Below are 21,771 nucleotides of genomic sequence, written 5' to 3' on the forward strand. Positions count from 1 at the left end.
TGTATGCTCGATTTACATCTTCTTTTTTCGGATAAGTATATCGGCCCAAAGAAAACTCCAAACTCACACAATACCTTGCAAACCATGCGAACCAAGCAATCGTGTCCCAAATGGAGGCAAGTGGTCACCCAGATTCTTTTGATACAAATTCATGGTTACCTTTTATCTCGTTGTCATTAAGAAAAAAAGTTACATTTATCTCAAATATTAATTTGTTTTTATTTTTATTATTTTTTACCTTTTTAGTAAAACAACATTTATTATTATCAGGTACTATCGTAATTCCACTTTTACTTTTAGTTAAAATGTTAAATCTTTGTTTATACAATGATATTTTCTTCAAACGAAATATACAACCAAATTTTATAGAACTCATTTAACCGATTGTAACATAAGCACAACTTGTGTCCAAAACCACTTCTTGCATAATTCCTTATAAAAGAAAACATTGTTTGCATCAATAAGCATTTAACCAGTCTCATGTCACATCCTGAGAAAACTAGATTTTGGTTACAATGTTACTACAGATGTGAGTAGTAGTTGTCAATGACATTGCCCTTCATTTTCACACACAAACTATGTGCTCCACATCACAAAACTTAAAGTAAGAATCTTTTGAATTTATTTGGGCAATGATTATGGCCCCTAAGTTGTCACATAACACATGAAAAATTGTATTTCTAAGTAGATTATCTTATTATATCATGAAAAAGCAAAGCATAGGCAAAAAAGCTAACCTTGATTACAGGAAATTGATTTAAACATAGTAACCGGTAATAGTAAATCCTCTTCCCACAATCTCTCCAGCACAATACCAAGCAAAACATTCCAACCCAAAAAGAGCAGCAATTCCCATATCTTCAGTTTTAAGCTCATGCCTTGTCTTTACCAGTTGCTTCACATACTCAAGCTCTTTCCAGAATGCATCATAGCGACTTGGAATACTAATTCAACAAGACAGGTGTTCATCATAGAACATTCAGGATGACAAGGGCATTTATGTCTTTTTGCCTAGTTCATAAACAAAACAAGATATACATATATTGTGGGAAAGTTGGGAACCTGGCAAGACGAGTGTAAAGTAGCTGATTTGATAATTGCTGACATTTTTCTATAGTTGGTGGATCTTGAATGTATTTCTTGTTTTGCTCTAGTGTGTGTTTGTAGTAGGTGTTTCCATTCTTGGACAAAAACTTTGAGGCTTCAGCTACCTTTGAACGTAAGACATTCAACTTTGATGCCATAACTTCTACATTATAATTGTGTATAAAAAGAATCAAATCATTTGAACATACAAAAGAAAATGCTAAACATAGGTTGCAACTTGCAACCAGAAATTAAGAGACGTCGATGGTTGTATTTAGCCGGTAAGATAAAGGATCAAGAAATTCAGAGTGTTTAGCTTTCATTATTTCTAAAAGATTACAATTGGAAAGCATAGATAAAATTACTCGAGATAAACAGTGTTTGAATTACAATTAATCCACATAATCATCCATTTTAACAATAGATAAATATACTCACTGAAAAATGAACCATACATGTAAAACCATGTGAATATTGAGCGTAGGCTTGATGAATTAAGAAGATCGAAGCAGTTGCATACCAATTGGCGATCAAAAGAACGATTTTAAAGAACACGTTCGCAAATATTTCAAATATTACCCAAAAAACGAATCGTTTTACAGTCTCTGAGACATTTTACGCATACAACCATCCATTACAAAGAAAAATCGAAATGGAATATATTGAACGTAAGATCCGATATGATTAGGAATTGATCGAAAATGTTATATAATAAATAAAGAGAAATTCAATTTACCTTGTTCTTAAATTTGGTGTTGTTACGGAGATGGTCGAGAGTGTGGTGAAAAGGGTTTTGAGCGTCCATGGATGAGGGTTATATACCAATAAATTTCACCCTTACTTTTTTAATAAATGACAACAAGGTCCATGATTCTTTTTCTCTAATACTAGGCTAAATTATACAAATGGTTCCCATCAGTTTTGTCCATTCGCATATTTAGTCCCTTTGGTATTTCTGTTAGGTGGAAGCTCACTAGTTGTTTCTTCCCCCCCCCCCCCCCCCCCCCCCCCCCCCCCCCCCTTGAATGGTGATAGGTGCGAGTTGCCTAATTACATTAGGTTGTGACGGAATTAAACCAAGTTATATGACAAGTTTTTAGAATTGTTTGATAATATGATAAAGATGTCATTTGTATATTTTATAAAGACAAAAGTTTGATAGCGGGTTACAAGTTTTTTTTGTATGGAACAAAAAATTACAAGTGTTATACTATTAACATACGTCTTAGTCCCGATCTAATACGAGTAATATGAATTACATGTATCAATATTCAGTCATGTTTTATGTAACAAGTATCGCATTATAATTTCTAAAAGCTATGGATGGCAATGATACACATCGGATCTAACAATTCTATTCACCATCTTGTCTCGATCTTCAATCCTTGGAATGAGTTTATATCGTCATCTGATGAAAATTTAAGGATTTTTTTTTCAAGTGTTAATCTTTTAGATATGTTAAAAACATAAATTTAATCAGTCAATATTATTATATACATCTTCTCATTTCTTATGTAATTTGATAATTTGTATTAAAAAAAAGTTATATAACTAATATAAGTGTTAATATATACATCTTCTAAGTTCTTATCAAATCATATTTGTCTCATTAAGCTTTTGAACGAGTGCATTGTATTCATTTGCATTGTGTGTGAATTGTGATGCTTTATTTATTTTTGTGCAGTTGAGTTTTGTAGAACAAGATGTATGATTTCATAATTTCATATTTACGTGCTTTTAAAATTATGTACTTTATTATATGATAATTATAGTCATAAGCCTTAGCATTAAGTTCCAAAAATCGAGTTTAATGCACGGATAATATGTAATCCCATTCCAATCTGGGGCCACTTCCTGTTTTTTTCAAGTTCGGATCAAATGGCCACCCCTAAATTCTTCACCAAAGTTTTTGACACCCAAAGGTAAATTTGCTTTATTAGTCACATTTACTTGGGGATCTTTCGCTTAATTACCCTTCTTATTTTAGCTTTATATTAATCTCCTTATTGTATATTTTATTGTTCTCATGTTTTAAATATGACATAAATTCTATCTACGATAATTATTTTCTTCACCTCCATAGCTAAGAACTTTCTGAATAAGTGTTCGACTTTAATTGAAGAATTCACTAAAATCCATGCCATTATCGATCATAAAAGGGGAAACAAGTCGCAAAACCAGGTTACATGTCAACGATTAACTTAAACAATCACCAAACATGACTCAATCATATGATGTTAGAAAATCACAATAAGAAAACTGTATCAAGCATTGCAATATGGAATATGGAACATGTGAAATGTCTAAAAAGGGCATATCCAAGTATCCAACAAAAACATGAAAAAATATTCAATTAACATGGAAAGAAAAGATCATCTGAGTTACCACTTACCACAATATTATAACCAACATTCTACTCTTCTTACCTGATCATCAACTTTGCTGAGGTGAAGCTTTAGCAACCGCACCACCACCACTGCTACCCTGACTTGCTTGGGTTGCCGGAGCAGCTGCATCGCCGGCATATGCAGGAGGTTGCTGGGGGTAACCACCGCCATACGATCCTCCATATGCTGCTGCTGCTGGCTGCTGCCCATATGCTGCTTGTCCATACCCAGCAGCAGCACCACCATAAGGAGGACGTTGACCGCTTGCATCCGCCTGCCCATAACCACTATAAGAAGCTGGTTGGGCATAGCCACCACCTTGTGGGGCAGCATTAGGAGACTGCTGTGGCGGCGGCTGCCCGTAAGCTGGTGGAGTAACAGGAGGCTTCTGTCCATATCCACCATATCCAGAAGGCGGCTGAGCCCCGTAGGAACCATATGAAGCAGCAGCAGGCGGCGGAGGCTGAACATAACCAGATTGAGCTCCAGATGCAGGTGGTGGAGCTTGAGCAGCAGTGGTATCACCTTGTCCACCATATGAACCAGTTTGACCATCAGAGGTCTCATTATATCCAGCTGCCGGATTACCATAGCCTTGTTGATCGTATCCTTGTGCATAACCAGATTGCGAGTACCCACCATACCCATCTTGACCGTAACCTTGACCTTGCTGACTGTACCCGTAACCAGACCCGTCTGCTGCAGCCACGGTGCCGCCAGGAGGTTGGGTTTGGGGAGCTTGTTGCTGGTTGTAGTAATCATAACCACCACCAGCACCACCAGCAGCAGCAGCTCCTGGTGCTGTTTGCTGACCGGACTGGTCCCAGCCGGCGGCGTATCCGCCTGAACGAGGGTAGCCGCCGTATTGAGGTTGGGAGTATTGAGCGGGCTGACCGGGGTATGCACCTGGTTGCATGTAACCATAGCCTTGTTGTTGCATTTGGGGTGCGGGTGGGGCCCAGGTGTTTGTCTGGGGTCGAGCTTGGTAGCCTTGCTGTGAATATCCTCCTCCACCGCTTCCCATTGAGTTTCTCGGACGATTCTGCATAAAAAAAAGTCATCATCTCAAATTAGCCAAAAAAACATTTTTATAAACATGCATGGTAAAAACTAATTAACAAGCATATACATTCATATAGATATGGTAAGCAGAAAAAAGCATGGAAAGCAATTACATATTACAAGTAAGTAGTAGCACAGATATTAATATTATTATTATTCTTAAAGCACATTAATTATATATCAAGACGGGGTTTAGTGGCCTACATACCGTACTGGTCGGGTGGTATTACCAAGCTTACTCCAGCAGAAGAGAAGTGAGAAGAAGACCATCCTCTCCCTATTCGAAGTGAATGGGTATAACAACAGCAACAAAAAAAAAAGGAGGCAAAAAACTATACAATATATGATAGCAGTGTATCATTCTTGTCCAAAGAAATACTTATGGTTTATAAAAATGGTGAATAACACCTATAAATAGTGTGTTAGGAATTAGGCAATTAATATCATCCTCAATCAAACCCCAATCAATCAATATGTATGCAGAAATCTCTATAGCAATCATATATTTGCAGTTCTTCTGGAAAGAGATTTAGAGCCATACCAGTTTCAAGTTGGTGTCACCAAAACTCCAACTACCCCAACACCCACTGAATCATCCTAACAGCAATATCAGCAACAACACATATATTCGAGTCCTTAAACCCTTTGTATGCTTAATAACTATATCAGATATCCATATAAACCCTAGATTTATCATATTCATAACCAGGTATGTAAAATAGATATATATACATATATTTCATTGTTAGAACCCCAATAAGACACAGTCATCAGTTGATTCTAACAGCTGTAAGTATAGATGACAAAGTTCCAACTTCCAACAGCCCTGCAGAGGCAATCCAATCCAATATACAAATATGCTCTCTTCTTTTCATTATGCAATATATGTATCTGCATGCATTTACCATTCAGACAGCTGTTCATTCCAAAGAGCAGCACCAACAGAAATCTGCAACCTCAGATTGTACATGTAGAGAATATAGCGAATAGAAGCAGGTGGTGGCAATTTATCAAGCTTATGGATTATGGTATAAGATGACCTCAAAAAATATATATTCTACAATAACAGACCAAATAAGAAGGGCAGAAATGGGAGGTGTAAGAACCTTTAACTAAAAGATACCCAATTTGTCCTAAATTAGCAGAAAAATCTTAATAAAAAAACCCATTTTAAAGAGTTTCAATTTGAATCATGCAACCATTGGATTCACATATTGAGCAATCAAAGTATACTATGTTATCCAGGTATGAATAAAGATGCGATGTATACTGAAAAGCAAGTGCAATCTAGCATACAGTTTCTGAAACCAAGCTGATGCTTGGTCTCCTTGTATAACTGCACATACCTCACTGATTACTTCATTAACCAACTGTTTTGCAGCCTCAATCTGTTCACTGGATCCATCTATCTGTACTGTCCTCTCTGTTGAAGTATCACCAGGGGGTGGGTGTAGTGGTATCACCTGATAACAGGTACAATAATCTTTTCAGCTATAATCATTTCTCTTGTCAAGTGTAGTCCTCAAAAGAGAGACTTTAAAACTCAATATAGAAGATAGGCTCATAGAGAACAGAGAAACTTAAATAGACCTGAATACGAGCTCCTGTACTAGCTTGCATATTCTTTATGGTCTCCCCCCCTTTACCAATAATAAGACCAACCTAGAAGCATGAACAAAGATGGAATAGTTAAAGACCAGTTGCAACAAATGACTAGTAAACTTAAACCAGCTTTAACCATAAAATACCTTGTTGTTAGGTACTTTCATCACAAATTGTTCAGCACCACCCGACTCACCAGGCATTCTTCTAGAAACTATGCCAGAACCTCCTGACTCGGCCTGAATAACAAAATCAAGAATTTTGATCATCTAAATGTATACATGTTAGTCAAAGCATGTCACAACTAAATGGAAAGCATATCATGTTGATATCAACTATACCTCAGCAAGCACATCCTTAATCAACTGCTCAGCCTTTGCTATTGATTCTGAAGTACCTGTTAGCTCTACAGTTCGGGTGAGTGAATGAGGATCTGAATCCATGTCTCTGGTAACTTGGATCTTTGCTCCAGATTGCATCTGAAGATATTTTATAGTCTCTCCACCTTTACCAATTATCACACCTACCCTTCCATTTGGGATGTCGATCTTTTTACTTGGGTTGCCATAACCATAAGCGGAAGATACAGCAGTTGTCGAATAAGTCTTTTGTCCATAATCTGCACTTACAGAAAAGTAAACCATAAACAGGTGATCTGAGGACGTATATAAATCATTATTGATTTCAAACCACAAAACACATCTGTTTTCAAATCTTGTACACATTAAGTACTTCACACATTTTGTGCACGTGTATCTGTGAGTGAAAGCACAAATTAAACCTAAACAGTTTGTTACAATTTATTCAACCCACGTAATCATAAAACAGAATTCTTCCTAGTCCTATAATAATCCCTTTCTAGTTGCTCTGAAACAATTAGAAGATTCGTTTTTCAGTATTACCTAACTTTAGTCAAATTCACTCAAATGACATGCTCGTCTTAGAGATCAAGACGATGTTACAAAAGCAATAATCACAGTCACAAACCCTACAGCGGAAAGGTACATGAAAAATGAGATTAGAGCAAAGAATCGAACCCGGAGGACCGGAGCTGAACCCCTTGCTATCATTGGAATCATATCCGCCGCCGCCTCCGCCATTATCGAACTTCGGGCGTTTGGCCTCGGCGCTGCTGAAGATACGAGCAGCGATCTCCTGTGCTCTCTGTTTAGCCAGCTCGATCTCATCTACGGGTGGAGGTACGCTGTTGTAAGCCGGGGCGGAGTCGGGAGACTGTGAAGGGATTATGGGAGCGGAAAATCCAGTGGCTCGACGGGTGGATGAAGGCGGAGGTGGTGTAGTTGAGTCATCATACTTGCGTTTCGTGGTGGCGTAGTCCGCTCCGGACGAATACTGTGCTTCCTCAGCCATCGAATGGTACAGCGATAAAGAGACGCAAAGGGTTACGAAAACCCTAAAAAGTGAGGATTGAGAGAATGAAATCGTGGGGCTGGAGTGGAAATAGTATATATTTGGAACAAAAGAGGTGCGAGCTAAGCATCTATTTACCAAAATACCCTCGCGGAATCTAAATACAACACCATTTTCTCATTAAAATATAAAGACTAAATTACAATTTTGGTCCTTATGGTTTACATGAAATAGCAGCTTTGGTCATACTTTTGGAAAAGTAATATCACTGGTCACTATAGAGGGTTTTGGTAACACCAGTAGTCCTCCCCTCCAACAACCAAGGGATGTTGAACTTTTTAAAAAATATGAAATTGCCCCTTTACCATTGTTTCTACCACTACTCGCCCACCATCACCATCACCACCACCTACATGTCACCATCAGCAACATTATTATCACCAATCACCACTATCTCTAACCACCACTATCATCACCATCATCCCCTACACCGCTAATCCACTCTCATCTTCTCCAAGTCTTAGATTCTTCAACCAACATCTTTAATTAAAACAAAGATAAAAAAAATCTTTAACCAAAATAAAGAATCAAGCATATATGAATAAATTCTATAAAATGGAATTAACAAGAAGATATGGAATTAAAAAAACCACATAGATGCTAACCAAAGGCATTTGACAAGAACACTTTCACTTCAAGTAATAAGCACCAAAATTTAATCTGAATTGTATAATTTTTATAAAAACCAATCAACACAATAAGATTCTCACAAAAATCAATCAACATAGTACAATTGCAACATCAAAATCTTGATCCCTAAATCTTTATTAACATCAAATTCAGGGACATTGACTTTATAGTCTCGTCTAATTTGAACCTATTTCTAGGGGAATCGTTCAGTAAAGATAGGCTTCTTGTGAAGTTTGATCTAGAAAAGAAAATTGATGTAGTCTCTGGTAAAACCCGCCACCACAATCATCTCTACAACTTGAATCAAGAAAAAAAAATTATGATTGTAATATCCGGTCCATATATGAATCATCTTTCTTATATTTATTTTAGACAAAATTACACAGATGGTCCATGTGGTTGGCACGAGAGACCAAAGATAGTCCTTATGAGGAATTTTGGACGAGTATGGTCCCTGTGGTTCCAAATTGTTGCACGAATAGTCCTTATGACATACTACGTTTAATTGTTGCCGTTTATCTAAATCACGTGACCCTCACACGAGGGTATTTTTGTCTTTTGCTTTGTTACACGAAATGATCATATACATAAATGATCCTTACATCCAGCTGCCATTTACGTTGCCCCAAGAAATCGTCCCTTTCTTTTCTCCTATGGTTTATCATCTTCGTCACTGCAAAACATCAAATGGAAACTAGGGTTTTCATCTTCATCATTTGCGATGGTTCTAACTTTGTGGAATGTCCGTTCAAAATTCTCAGAAAATCCTGACCTGATCAAAGCTTATGGTGAGTGATCAGTTAACAACTTCCAATTTTGTTAAGTAATTTATGCACATTCAATTTTGAGACTTCATTCTTTCCTCATATCATTATTTATTTGTTTTTCAGTTGAGTTAAGTAGTTTTTGCACATTCAAGATTCACCATGGGGGTATGTTCACAAAATACCCAGGAAGACGTTACGTTGGTGGGAGTATTGACTATGTTGACTACGTAGACATGGACGTGTTCTCCGTACATGAGTTAGACGATATGATGAAGGATATAGGTTATATCAATGGTGAGCCTATCTACTACCACTTCTTGATTCCAGAGATTGAAATCGATTATGACGTACTTTTGTTAAGTAAGCATGTCGCTAATCATAAAGAGATTATGGTGTATACTGAACATGGAACTACTAGACTCCATACATACTTTATGTCTCCAAATAAGGTCGTATTGGAAGAAATCAATGAGCCTATTTCTCCGGAACTCAATCGAAAAAAGTTTACAAGTACAGAGGTAGGATCATGTAGTAGAAAATTGGACTTGAATGAGAACTATGACTTTTCTAGGTCTGTTGTACCTTTTGGACATTTTGATAGAGATGTATTGAAAGATGTTGGAGTTCAGCCTGCAAGTAAGGAGCTTAACAAAGCCCAAGATGTTGGACCTTCAGAAGACTTTGATCCTTTCTTTTATATGGATCATAATGATTACCAACAGATGGGGGACGATGATTACCAACAGATGAGGGACAATGAAGAAATTGGAGATGCTATTAGTGATGAGACTAGTACCAATGGAAGTATAAGCGAGGATAGTGACTTTTTAGTGGATGAACTTAATATGGTGGAGGATGTCGAAGTGAATATGAAAGACTTCCACAGTGGTGTTTATTCTTTTCCAAATCTAGATAACCACCAATCATTCAATGCACCTGATGTCACAGTTGATGACGATTTGGAGGTGATAGATACACAGTTGTTTGAATCAGCTGGTGTAGAAGAAGATGAGAGGAAGAAGTTAATGAGAAGGTTAAACAAACCAACCACGTGTTCATCAGGAGTAGTACATGAAACTGCATTCTATATGGGTCAAATATTTAAGTCCTCATCAGAAGCGAAGGACTACATTAAAATGCATTCAATTCGAACTAGGAGAAACATTTATTTTGCAAAAAATGATAAACAAAGAATTAGGGCAAAATGCAGGGGTGTGGTCCCATAAATGACAGGTGGGCCATGGACAAAAAGTAGAATCAAATGCAAGGACAAAACAGTCAGTTCACAAAAAGCAACATGCCCTTGGGTGGTATTAATTTCTAGATCTGATGAAGAAAGCGATTGGATGGTGAAAACTTTGGTTCATGAGCATAGATGTGTGCAGTCAAGATCTATTAAAGCGTGTACTTCTAAGTTTCTTGCAACCACCATTCTTCAACAAGTGGAAGGAAACCCAATTATCCCAGTCAAAGCTTTGCGTGTAGAGTTACAAAAGACATACGAGGTGGGGATGTCAAGAATGAAGGTCTTTAGGGCTAAACAGCTTGCACAGAAACATGTTCACAGAGATTATGAAAAGCAATACAGCCTTCTCAGGGATTATGTACTAGAATTACAACAGTGCAACCCAGGAACAACTGTGAAGATTGATGTATACAGTGAACCAAATGCAAACTTGGAAACTAGGATGTTTAAGAGAATTTATGTCTGTTTGGGTGCATTAAAACTGGGTTTTAAGGCAGGTTTAAGAGATTTCTTAGGATTCGATGGGGCTTTCATGAAGGGACCTTACCCTGGACAGGTTCTCACTGCTGTGGGTCTTGATTCCAATAATGGGATCTACCCACTAGCATATGCCATAGTTGAAGCCGAGAACAAAAGCTCATGGAGTTGGTTTCTAGAGTGTCTAGGTGAAGATTTGGAGTTGTCTACAAATTCAAACTTCACATTTATTTCTGACAGGCAAAAGGTTAGTCTTCTTATGATACTTGTTCATGACATCTGTGTAATTTTGTCTGCTACCTTTAAAAAATAACATTTTTGTTACTTGTTTGTTAGGGGATTTTACCTGCCATTGCCAACCTATTCCCTAGCGCTGAACACAGGTTTTGTTTAAGATATATTCACGAAAACATGAAGCTACAATGGAGGGGGAAGGAGCACAGAGATCATTTATGGGAATGTGCAACAGCAACAACAGTTAGACACTTTGACAGATTCATGGAAGATTTTAACAAGTTCAATTCAAAGGCATGTGATTGGTTAAAGAAAATTCCACCCAAACATTGGGCCAGAGCACATATTTCAGGTATATTTACCCTTATATAACAGTTAGACACCTTGACAGATTCAAGGAAGATTTACACTTTGACAGATTCTTATAAGATATTTTGTTGCATTGTACAGGAAGAGCACATACAAATATTTTGTTGAATAATTTATGTGAAGTTTTCAACTCAAAGTTGTTAGATGCTCGAGACAAACCTATAATTACATGTTTAGAATATATTAGGGAATACTTAATGAAACGAATTTGTATTGTGCAAAATGTGATAGATAAGTCTCAAGGGCCTCTTACCCCAACAGCCACAAAACTTTTAGATGGAGTTAAGAAAGATGCTTCTCAATACACTTGCATATTTAATGGTGCTGAGAAGACTCAAGTTACTGGGACAATGGGGGAACAATTTGTGGTTAATTGGAGGGACAGGAACTGTAGTTGCAGGCATACAGAGATCACTGGGATACCATGCTCTCATCTTGTTAGTGCCATTTGGGATAAGGTTGAGCATGGGGCAAAAAATGTCCCACCTCTTGAGGAGTGGGTACATCCATGTTATAGGTTAAGCACATGGAATGAAATGTACAAGTACAAAGTTCAACCAATCAATGGAAGAAGTATGTGGCCAAAGTCAGATTGCCCCACAACACTAACACCCCCCAAACATACTAAACAGGTAAATAATTTTCAATTTACAAGTTAGTATACGTTTATATTGTTTTATAATTTATTAATTATGCAGGTGGGGAGACCAAAAAAGAAGAGAAAGAGAGCTCAAACTGAAGAACCAAATAATCAAGGTAAAAGTTTGACCAGGAAGTTCCTTACAGTTACTTGTAGCAAATGCAAGAACAAGGGTCACAACTCTAGGAGTTGCAAGGGACAAGGGGGACAAACTGAAGTTAGAAATGTGGTGGCAGGGGGCAAGAAGCTTAGCAAGGCAAAGAAGCAGGGAGATGGAAAAAAGGAGAAACCTAAAATGAAGGAGAAAACCAAACTTAAGGATAAATCCAAAATGAAGGAAAAAGTTTGATTTGTTGTCTTTTGTGTTGTTTGTTATGGAACCTTAGAAAGGTCTTTTGTGTTGTTTGTTTTGGTACCTTAGAAAGGTCAGACTAAGTTGGTTATTGTGTGTCTTTATCTTTTGTTGGTATTATGGTTCACACAGGGTGCTAGACTAAGATGGTTCTTTTGGTTATGATACATTAGTCTGCAATCTCTTTTGATATTTTTTTGGTATTATGACTTTGCACTTTAAGGTTATGTAATGAACTTTATGACTATGCAAAAGTTTGCATTTTATTTTTGAACATTTCTAATGTTGTTATGGCTTTACAATGGTTCACACATTATACTACAATGGTCTAAACCCTATAAAAACCTTTCACTTTCATTTTTTATACTTTAATGGATCTGGATAGTTCATTAAGTTGCAAACCAATATTTTACACTCATTACGTTCCAGACCAATATTTTTCAATGGTTGCAGACTAAAAGTTTCCCAAATAAAAAGCATTCCATTCATACATACGAACATTTCTTACATCACAAACAAAAAAAACGAAATCATCTTCAAAATAATAGTACTATCTGATTCTACCCACAAGCAAAAGAACCATCATCTATCTACCCACAAGCAAAAGAACCATCATCTCCAGACTAATACTATTAGCATCTTTTGTACACATACATGAAAAAGAAAACCCAACTAAAAACTAGCATCATCTTCACTTTTTTTGCTTCAAAACTTGCTTGCAGCAGAGATTCTTGAAGCTTGTTCTTGGATCTTAGCAAACCTGGAATGACAGCCACAACCCTTCGACACATGGGCTCATCAAACCATGCAATGAAACCGCAACTGCTAGGACATTTCCAAAACCTACGCCCTGGGTTGAGATCCGTCCATGATGTCACTATCACCGCTTGCCTTCCACAAAAACAATTTACCATTCTTATGAAATTTTTCTTACAAACACACAGAAGAGAGAAGAGAGAAGAGAGAATAGAGGAGACGATAAATAAAGAAGGAAGTGATGGGGGTTTAATTTTTATAGGGAAAGGGACTATCTTTTGCAGATCATGAGAGAGAAGGGATAAGCAAATGACGAAAATACCCTCGTGTGAGGGTCACATGATTTAGATAAACAGCAACAATTAAACGGAGTATGTCATAAGGACTATTCATGCAACAATTTGGAACCACAGGGACCATACTCGTCCAAAATTCCTCATAAGGACTATCTTTGGTCTCTCGTGCCAACCACAGGGACCATCTGTGTAATTTTGTCTTTATTTTAAAATAATGGTCATGACGTGATGGAGCATCACCACGACGTGGCGTATCAGTTTGGATCGCGGGATTTTAATGACCCACCACGACGTGGTCTTGAGGCACCACGACGTGGCGAGTGCTTTTTAGTGACTACTCTAATTTTCGGGTGTTGGACCCTATTTAAGGAACATTAAGGCTAGGGTTTCAACCTCTATTTTCCTTCCAACCTCAAAAACCCTAACTTTAGCCTCCATTGAAGTTGTGAGCTCATTCTTGGTGCATTTTGGTGATTTTAGAAGGAGAATGAAGCTTTTGGTGAGGTAGTTTCGTGGAAAGCACAGTTTCTTCAGCTAAGCTCATATTTTTTACCTTGGTGAGTGCCCAAGACTCAACCTTTTCTTGCCATGTTGCTAGATCTCTTGTTTTGTCCATTTTTTCCATGATTTAGATGAACTTAAGTAATGGGATCTCATAAAGTTTCCAACTTTATAAATATGCAGGTCAATGTGAGTAAGTAGTGTCTTGGATCTGGATTATAATCAAGTTTTGAGGATATGCATGGGATTTTAGTCATTAAACCCTATTTTTGCCCTAAAGTGGAAAATTGATGTTTTGGACATGCAAGTCCCTAAAAGCCGCAATTTTCAAGGTCACTTTGGAATTTGAAACCATTCTGAAAACATTAGAGGTGCAACTCTAAGGATTTGGTGCTTAATGAGAATCTTGAAGCATTAAGTCACCATTAATGGTTAGGTTTGGGAGTTTGGCTTATGGAAGGGTTTGAGGGATAAAGTTGGAAACTTTACCCATCAAGACCATGAGAAGGACCAGATCTGAGCCTTGGAGTTTTTGGTAGTTGAAGGAAAAATGACTCAATGGTTTAAACTGTCCAGACGCATCACGACGTGGTTGAGGTCGCAACGGTGTAGTGACTTGGTCTAGACCCGTATGTTTTGGTGGTTTGCAACCACGACGTGGCAAATGAGGCCACGACATGGTGGCTAGTTGGGTTGAATTTTAACTTTTGATTTTGGCCTGGATTTTGACCAAAGTTTGACCTAGGGGTATTTAGGGTATTATGATTTGTATTTTGAGTTTTGGTCACTGTATTTATAAAGTTAACCAGTAGAGTTCATTCTGAAGCAACGTGTTGTTTCATTTTTCATCTGTTTATAAGGTGAGTTTTCTCTTTGTATCCATGGGTTGAAGGCACTAATGTCATACCATTATTGTGTTATCTAGGGTGATAGTTGTTATGTGGCCTATATGAGTTTGTATGATGGGTTGAAATAAACCCTATGACGGGCCTACTATTATATGTTTGGGTTGTAAGATACCCCATGGCGAGGCCCCAAGACAGGGCCCATGTTTATTGATCCGGTTGAAATACACCCCAAGGCGGGGCCCATATGTGTATATCAGATTGGTTTATACCTCAGGGTTAAGCCTAGTTGTATGTTTTGGTATGTGGTACTTTGGGGGAATCACTAAGATTTGTGCTTACAGTTTATGTTTATGGTTTCATGTACTTTCGGTTCGAAAGGGAAGGGCCCGGTGTGATGGCACAACATCCTCCCCTCATGATTTCCGCATTTTGAATAATTGTACCATGATGTTTTGAATATTACATTGATGGTGGTTTTTGGAACAATTAATGAATGAAATTGGTAGCCTTTAAATGAAGAAAAAATTATCATCGTTTTTTACTGTTACAAGTTGGTATCAGAGCCTTGGTTTGAGGGATTCGGGAACACTTTCGGGTGTGTTAGAACTCAAGTTGAGGATATGAAAATCTTTTTAAAAGAAAAACGAAACTGAATTTCTAAAAAGACTTTTACTAAGTAAAAAGGGGTGTGATGTGTGCAATCAGTCGAGCTCAAGTAAGTGGTTCCCAAATTACCTATACTTATGTGTTATGAGTAGTATGCTTAATATGTGAATTGCATGCTAGGGTAAGGCTAAGGATACTTTCAGGAAGCATATGATAGAATTTCCTGATTTGTGTGTGGCCTTATAGAATATAACCTAGGGAAATTTAGTGTTATGTATTACTTGGAATTGATATCGGCGTAGTTAATTGCTTCGTGTATGCTTCCAAAGTTGTATACAACTAGGATCATATAGCCTTAGAATGATTGACTTGGCCTCATTTCCTGTTCCTTGTTTGGTTGTGGACTTATGGTAGAATCATCATTTGATACTCTATGTGATTCCATTTGTGTATAACTTGTATGCATAAGGCAACCAACAGTCTTGATTGAGGTTCTCGGTACTACGAGCGGTGGGAGTTGTGGATTCTTAGGAAAGCCTAGGATATGTATGTTGTTCAGCATAGGAATGGTGTATATTTCTAGTGTGGTGACTTAGAGGAATCAGGACGAATCTTGAGGAGGGTACATATATATATGTGAAAGTTAGTATTGGGCCCGTACTGCTGGAAACACAGGATCTATACCTGATACGAGAGCAAACCTGGAGACTATAAGGAGACTTGTGTAAGGAGATTCCTACCTCGAGTATTATATTGATTGTTTATATGTTTGTATTTCAATTCGAGCATGGTGATGATTACTCGAGGAGGTTATGGCTCTGGTTCTGGTTCTGGTTCTGGTTCTGGTTCTGGTTCAGGTTCAGGTTCTAGCTCAGGCACAAAACCGATTGATGAGAGGTTGCACGAGTTCATTGCGGCTGAGGTTACTCGTGGTATCTTGGATGTTACTCATGCGATTTTCGGTACCGTTAAGGAGGGTATTATGAAGTTGATGGATGAGAGGCTCATGTATTTTTTTAGTTGAGATTGGTGTGGGTCAAATAGGAGCTTGAACTCTCTCATTCATGGAGTTCAAGGTCTGTCGAGCTCTTGAGTTCTTTGGAGCTAAGGACCTCATTAGTAGCCGACATTGGATCGCTGACATGGAGAATGGTCAACATACGAGTTTTTTCCCTGGGGGGAAAGGTGGAATTTGCATCCTACATGCTGAGGGACCAAGCACGAGACTGGTGGGAGGAGGTTAGTCGAGTTGTAGGGTCAACGGAAGTGGTAGTCACGACATGGGAGGCTTTTTTTCGAGGTTTTCAGAGGGGTTTTACACCAGCTATCGAGGTGAAGCAGTTGGCGAGGGAGTTTCAGGACCTTCGCCAGACTACTGAGATTGTGGTGGAGATTACCACCAAATTCAGGGAGAGGGTTTGTTGGTTCCACAGTACATCGCAGATGAGGAAGATGAGATACCATGATATGTTGAGAGAGGAAATCAGAGAGTTTGTGAGCTTCTCAGGGTGCAATACCCTGAATGATATGATCGAGAAGGCCCGCGAGCAGGAGATTGAGTTGCAGCTTCGGACGAAGCGGAAGCCGGAGCAGGTACAGATAGCGTTACGCCAAGCTAAGAGGCCCACGACTTCCAATTCACGCATAAAAGGCTCGCAAGGTCGGAGCCGTTGTGACAAGCCACAAGGTGGGGCGTATCGATTGATGGGTTCAGTATGTTTCGGTTGTGGTCAGTTAGGCCACATGAGTAGGTATTGCCCCAGGGGTGCTCTGATTTGCTTTCATTGCAATTAGACCGGTCATAAAAAGGCTGATTGTCCAAGATTGTAAGGGAGAGTAATGGTGGCGCTTGCACCAACCGCTTTGAGGATTACTGATGGCCGCCAGGGCAAGGCGGAGGCTCCTGTGGTGAAGAGCAAGGCATTTCAGCTGACCACCGATGAGGCTTGTGCAACACCGGATGTGGTTACTGGTATGTGATTTATCCTTATCTTTTTTTTTCCTTATTTATGTTGGTGATTATATGTGATATTGTATAGGGACCTTTTTGGTCAATGGTATGGTTGCTCATGTTCTGTTTTGATTTGGGTGCTATTCGATCCTTTGTAGCTTTTGCACTTAGCAAGAAGTTTTGTGATGCTCCCAGGACTCTGAATTTCTCGTTAGAGGTTGAGATTGCGGATGAACGTACTATGAGTGCGTTGAGGGTTTATCGTGGGTGTGTCTTGAATCTGTTTAGTGAGAGATACTCTATTGATCTGGTGTTGATTCCTTTGTGAGGATCGAAGGTTATCATCGGGATGGATTGGTTGGGACCCAATGGGGCCATGTTGACTGTGAGCGATAGCTAGTGAGAGTTTGAACTCCAAGTGGGGGGATTTGGTCATTCTATTCGAGGGAGCTCTGCATGGGTTTTCAGTTGTGAGGGTTAGGAGATATCTTCAGCAAGGTTGTTTTGGGTTCCTATCTTATGTTGCAGACACTCGAGTTGAGGGCACGGCGAAATTGAGTGGGGTGCCCATTGTTCGGGATTTCCCCGATGTATTTCCTAAGGATTTTCTAGGAGTGCCTCCCGAGAGGCAGGTTGAGTTTTTGATTGATATGATTCCTGGAGCAGCTCCAATAGCCAAGGCACCATATCGCTTGGCTCCACCAGAGATGCAGAAGTTGTCTACACAGCTTCAGGAGATGCTAGACAAATAGATTTATTCGACCGAGCAGTTCTCCATGGGGAGCATCGACCCTATTCATGAAAAAGAATGATGGTTCAGATAGGATGTGCATTGACTACTAGGAGTTGAATAAGCTAACGGTGAAGAACCGTTACCAGCTCCCGAGGATTGACGATTTATTTGACCAACTCCATGGTGTATCTTGGTTTTCCAAGATTGATTTGTGATCGAGGTACCATCATATGAGGGTCAGGGATGATGATGTGCATAAGACAACATTCAAGACTCGATACGGTCATTACGAGTTTGTGGTGATGGCTTTTGGGTTCATCGATGCACCGACAACGTTCATGGATCTCATGAAACGGGTTTGTAGGCTGATGTTGGATTGGTCCGTGATGGTAGTCATAGATGATATTCTGGTCTACTCCAAGACCAAGGATCAACATGGACAACACTTACGATAGGTGTTGGAGACCCTGAGGATGGAGGGATTTTTTCCAAATTCTCCAAATGTGAGTTCTAGTTGCGCGAGGTGCATTTCGTAGGGCACATCGTCAATCAGAAGCGTATATTGGTCGACCAGACCAAAATCAAGGTTGTGATGCGATGGGAGGTTCCGAGGACCCCATATGAGGTTCAGATTTTCCTGGTCTCGTGGGGTATTATCGTATATTTATCCAAGATTGTGGTGCCCTTGACCCGTTTGACGAAAAAGAATGTGACTTTTTGATGGGGGTCAAATCAGCAGTTGGCTTTGAGACTCTGAGGCAGAGATTGTGTGAGGCCCTAATTCTCGCATTTCATGAGAAATTTGATGATTTTGTGGTTTATTGTGATACCCCTGTTTCAGGTTTTGGAGTTGTCTTTATGCAGAGGGGTCATGTGATTGCTTACGCTTCGAGGCAGTTGAATCCTCATGAGTCGAATTATCCTACGCATGATTTGGATTTGGGGGATGTGGTATTTGCCTTCAATATTTGGAGGCACTATATGTATAGGTTTAACTTTACTATTTACATTGACCACAAGAGTTTGAGGTACTTGATGGATCAGTCAAATTTGAATACGCGGCAATGGATGTGGTTGGATGTGGTTAAGGACTATGAAAGTGAAATTCTGTACCACCATGGGAAGGCCAATGTGATGTCCGATGCTCTGATCCTTCAGGCAATGGGTGATCCTATCAAGGATATTTGTTTGAGGATGGTTATTACTTCGTCTTTGTTGGATTTGATCATAAAGTCTCATGTGGGGGGATTGAAAAAAAAAGAGTTGGAAAGTCGAGTGAATAAGGGGTCAGATTCCTTTATTCGTCAAAGACAGTTGATGGTTGTTGACTCAGTGTGGTTGATTTTGGGTTCCGACTACTAGTGGGGTGAGACAAATAGTTATGGAGGAGGCACATAAGTTAAATTTCTCAATCCAACAAAGGACCACAAAGATGTGTCAAGATATGAAGTTGAGTTATTGGTGGCCATGTATGAAAAGGGAGATAACATGGTTTGTCAAGCGGTGCCCGACTTAAAAGAAAGTCAAGGTCGAACATCAGAGACCCCACGGCAAGATGCAATCGTTACCTAGTCTCATGTGGAAGTGGGAAGAGATTACCATGTATTTCAACACAAAACTGCCAAGGACGACACATGGAGTTGATTCTATCTAGGTTATTGTGGATAGGTTGACCAAGAGTGCTCATTTCATACCGATTGCTGAGAGTATATCTACTGAGAAGCTAGCCGACATATATATTCGGGAGGTAGTAGTTATGCATGGAGTGCCAGTTTTAGTGGTTTCATATCGGGATGTTTGTTTTACTTCTAGGTTTAGAGGGAAGTTTCATGAGGAGTTTGGTACCCAATTGCATTTTAGTATAACATATCACTCGCAGACTGAAGGTCAGAGCAAGCGGACGATTCAGATGCTTAAAGATATGCTTTAGGCATGTGTTTTAGAGTTTGGAGGAAGTTAGGATACTTTTCTCCCACTGTCCGGGTTCTCATACAACAACAGTTATCATGCCAATATTAACCGACCACCGTTTGAGATATTGTATAAGAGGAGGATCAGAACCCCGGTTTTGCATGGGTGAGGTCGAGCATTGGGTCATGAGGAGTATTAAGGTAGTACTCAAGACTACGGAGTTGATTCAGCTGGTGTGCGACGGGTTGCGAGTCGCACAAAGCCGACAGAAAAGTTATGTTGACCGGCGACGTTCGGACCTCGAGTTTCAGGTAGGAGACTTGGTGCTTCTGAAGGTGTCACCTTGGAAAGGTGCCATTCGATTTTGGAAGTGGGGCAAGTTGGGCCCTATGTTTATTGCTCCCTTCAGGATTTCCATCCAAGTGGGCAAGGCTGTGTATCGGATGGATTTACCTAACGAGCTCAGCCATATACACAACACTTTCCATGTTTCTCAGCTTTGAAAGTGTATGGCCGACGAGTCCACAGTTGTTCCCTTGGATAACATTCAGGTTAATGATCGCATGAATTATGTTGAAGACGAAGGCCTTACACAACAGGGTGGTGTTTTTGGTCAAGGTCCAATGGCAACATCAGAAAGGTTCCGAATGGATTTGGGAGCATGAGGCAAAAATGCGAGAACAGTACTCTGAGTTATTTGTAGACGGGTACTTCTAGGATGATGTCTAATTCAAGTTGGGGAGATTTGTAACATCCGGTTTAGATATGAATCATCTTTCTTGCATTTATTTTAATAGAGTGGCCACAACGTGGTGGAGCATCACCACCATGTGGCGTATCAGTTTAGATCGCGAGGATTTAATGACCCAACATGGTGTGGTCTTGAGGCACCACGATGTGGCGGGTGTTTTTTAGTGAAAACCCTATTTTCCGGGTCTTGGACTTTATTTAAGGAACATTAAGGCTTAGGTTTCAGCCTCTATCTTCCTTCCAACCTCGAAACCCTAACCATATCCTTCATTGAAGTTGTGAGCTCATTCTTGGTGCATTTTGGTGATTTTAAAAAGAGAATGAAACTTTTGGTGAGGTGGTTTCGTGGAAAGCATCGTTACTCTAGCTAAGCTCATCGCTTGGACCTCCGTGGGTGCCCAAGAGTCAACCTTTTCTTGCCATGTTGTTATATGTCTTGTTTTATCCCCTCCTCCCATGATTTAGATGGACTTAAGTGATGGGATCTCATAAAGTTCGCAACTTTATGAATCTACAGGTCAATGTGAGCAAGTAGTGTCTTGGAACTGGACTATAATCAAGTTTTGATGTCATGCATGGGATTTTAGTCATTAAACCCTATTTTTGCCCTAAAGTGGAAAAAGGGTGTTATGGACATGCAATTCCATAAAGCCACAAATTTTAAGGTCACTTTAGAGTGTCAAACCATTCTGGAAAATTTAGAGGTGCAACTCTAAGGATTTGGTGCTTAATGATAATCTTGATGCATTAAGTCGCCATTAGTGGTTTGGTTTGGGAGTTTGGCTTATGGAAGGGTTTGAGGGATAAAGTTGGAAACTTTACCATCAAGACCATGGGAAGGACCAGATCTGAGCCATGAAGTTTTTGGTAGTTGAAGGAAAAGGGACTTAATGGTTTAAGCTGTCCAGAAGCATCACACAGCGTGGTGATTTGGTCCAGACCCGTATGTTTTGGCGATTTGCGACCACGACGTGGCAAGGGAGGCCACAACGTGGTGGCTAGTCGGTTTCACTTTTGATTTTGGCCTAGATTTTGACCAAAGTTTGTCCTAGGGGTATTTAGGGTATTGTGATATGTATTATGAGTTGTGGTCACTATATTTATAAAGGTGACCGGTACAGTCGATTTCGGAGCAG

General features: G+C 39.4%; 3 protein-coding genes across 3 annotated transcripts; 1 reads left to right on the top strand and 2 right to left on the bottom strand.

Moving 5' to 3' along the window:
- Positions 1-599: 599 nt before the first annotated feature.
- Positions 600-1,967, bottom strand: LOC111906073 (uncharacterized). Its single transcript, XM_023901806.3, has 3 exons — positions 1,823-1,967; positions 1,063-1,249; positions 600-944 (listed from the first exon to the last, which is right to left on the bottom strand). The coding sequence occupies exons 2-3, from the start codon at positions 1,242-1,244 to the stop codon at positions 758-760; spliced, it is 369 nt and encodes a 122-aa protein (XP_023757574.1). The 5' UTR covers positions 1,245-1,249; positions 1,823-1,967; the 3' UTR covers positions 600-757.
- A 1,370-nt stretch (positions 1,968-3,337) lies between these two features.
- LOC111906072 (uncharacterized) lies at positions 3,338-7,583 on the bottom strand. Its single transcript, XM_023901805.3, has 6 exons — positions 7,175-7,583; positions 6,479-6,756; positions 6,284-6,376; positions 6,126-6,197; positions 5,882-5,998; positions 3,338-4,515 (listed from the first exon to the last, which is right to left on the bottom strand). Exons 1-6 carry the CDS (start codon positions 7,506-7,508, stop codon positions 3,520-3,522), a joined length of 1,890 nt encoding a protein of 629 aa, XP_023757573.2. The 5' UTR covers positions 7,509-7,583; the 3' UTR covers positions 3,338-3,519.
- Positions 7,584-10,191: 2,608 nt separating this feature from the next.
- Positions 10,192-12,280, top strand: LOC111906071 (uncharacterized). The gene is made up of 4 exons (XM_023901804.3): positions 10,192-10,935; positions 11,025-11,274; positions 11,373-11,923; positions 11,990-12,280. The coding sequence occupies exons 1-4, from the start codon at positions 10,192-10,194 to the stop codon at positions 12,278-12,280; spliced, it is 1,836 nt and encodes a 611-aa protein (XP_023757572.2).
- Positions 12,281-21,771: the final 9,491 nt, after the last annotated feature.

The sequence above is a fragment of the Lactuca sativa genome, chromosome 6 (genome assembly GCF_002870075.4).
Source record: "Lactuca sativa cultivar Salinas chromosome 6, Lsat_Salinas_v11, whole genome shotgun sequence".
In the NCBI taxonomy this organism is placed as follows: Eukaryota; Viridiplantae; Streptophyta; class Magnoliopsida; order Asterales; family Asteraceae; genus Lactuca; species Lactuca sativa.

Excerpts from the sequence above, each read along its gene's own strand:
- LOC111906071 (XM_023901804.3), top strand. The coding sequence starts at position 10,192 with ATGACAGGTGGGCCATGGACAAAAAGTAGAATCAAATGCAAGGACAAA. Across the intron at positions 11,275-11,372 it reads GGCCAGAGCACATATTTCAG|GAAGAGCACATACAAATATT; the intron begins GTATATTTACCC and ends TGCATTGTACAG. Across the intron at positions 11,924-11,989 it reads CCCCCAAACATACTAAACAG|GTGGGGAGACCAAAAAAGAA; the intron begins GTAAATAATTTT and ends TTAATTATGCAG.
- LOC111906073 (XM_023901806.3), bottom strand. The coding sequence starts at position 1,244 with ATGGCATCAAAGTTGAATGTCTTACGTTCAAAGGTAGCTGAAGCCTCA. Across the intron at positions 945-1,062 it reads CTTTACACTCGTCTTGCCAG|TATTCCAAGTCGCTATGATG; the intron begins GTTCCCAACTTT and ends TTGTTGAATTAG.
- LOC111906072 (XM_023901805.3), bottom strand. The coding sequence starts at position 7,508 with ATGGCTGAGGAAGCACAGTATTCGTCCGGAGCGGACTACGCCACCACG. Across the intron at positions 6,757-7,174 it reads GTTCAGCTCCGGTCCTCCGG|ATTATGGACAAAAGACTTAT; the intron begins GTTCGATTCTTT and ends CTGTAAGTGCAG. Across the intron at positions 5,999-6,125 it reads GTACAGGAGCTCGTATTCAG|GTGATACCACTACACCCACC; the intron begins GTCTATTTAAGT and ends ACCTGTTATCAG.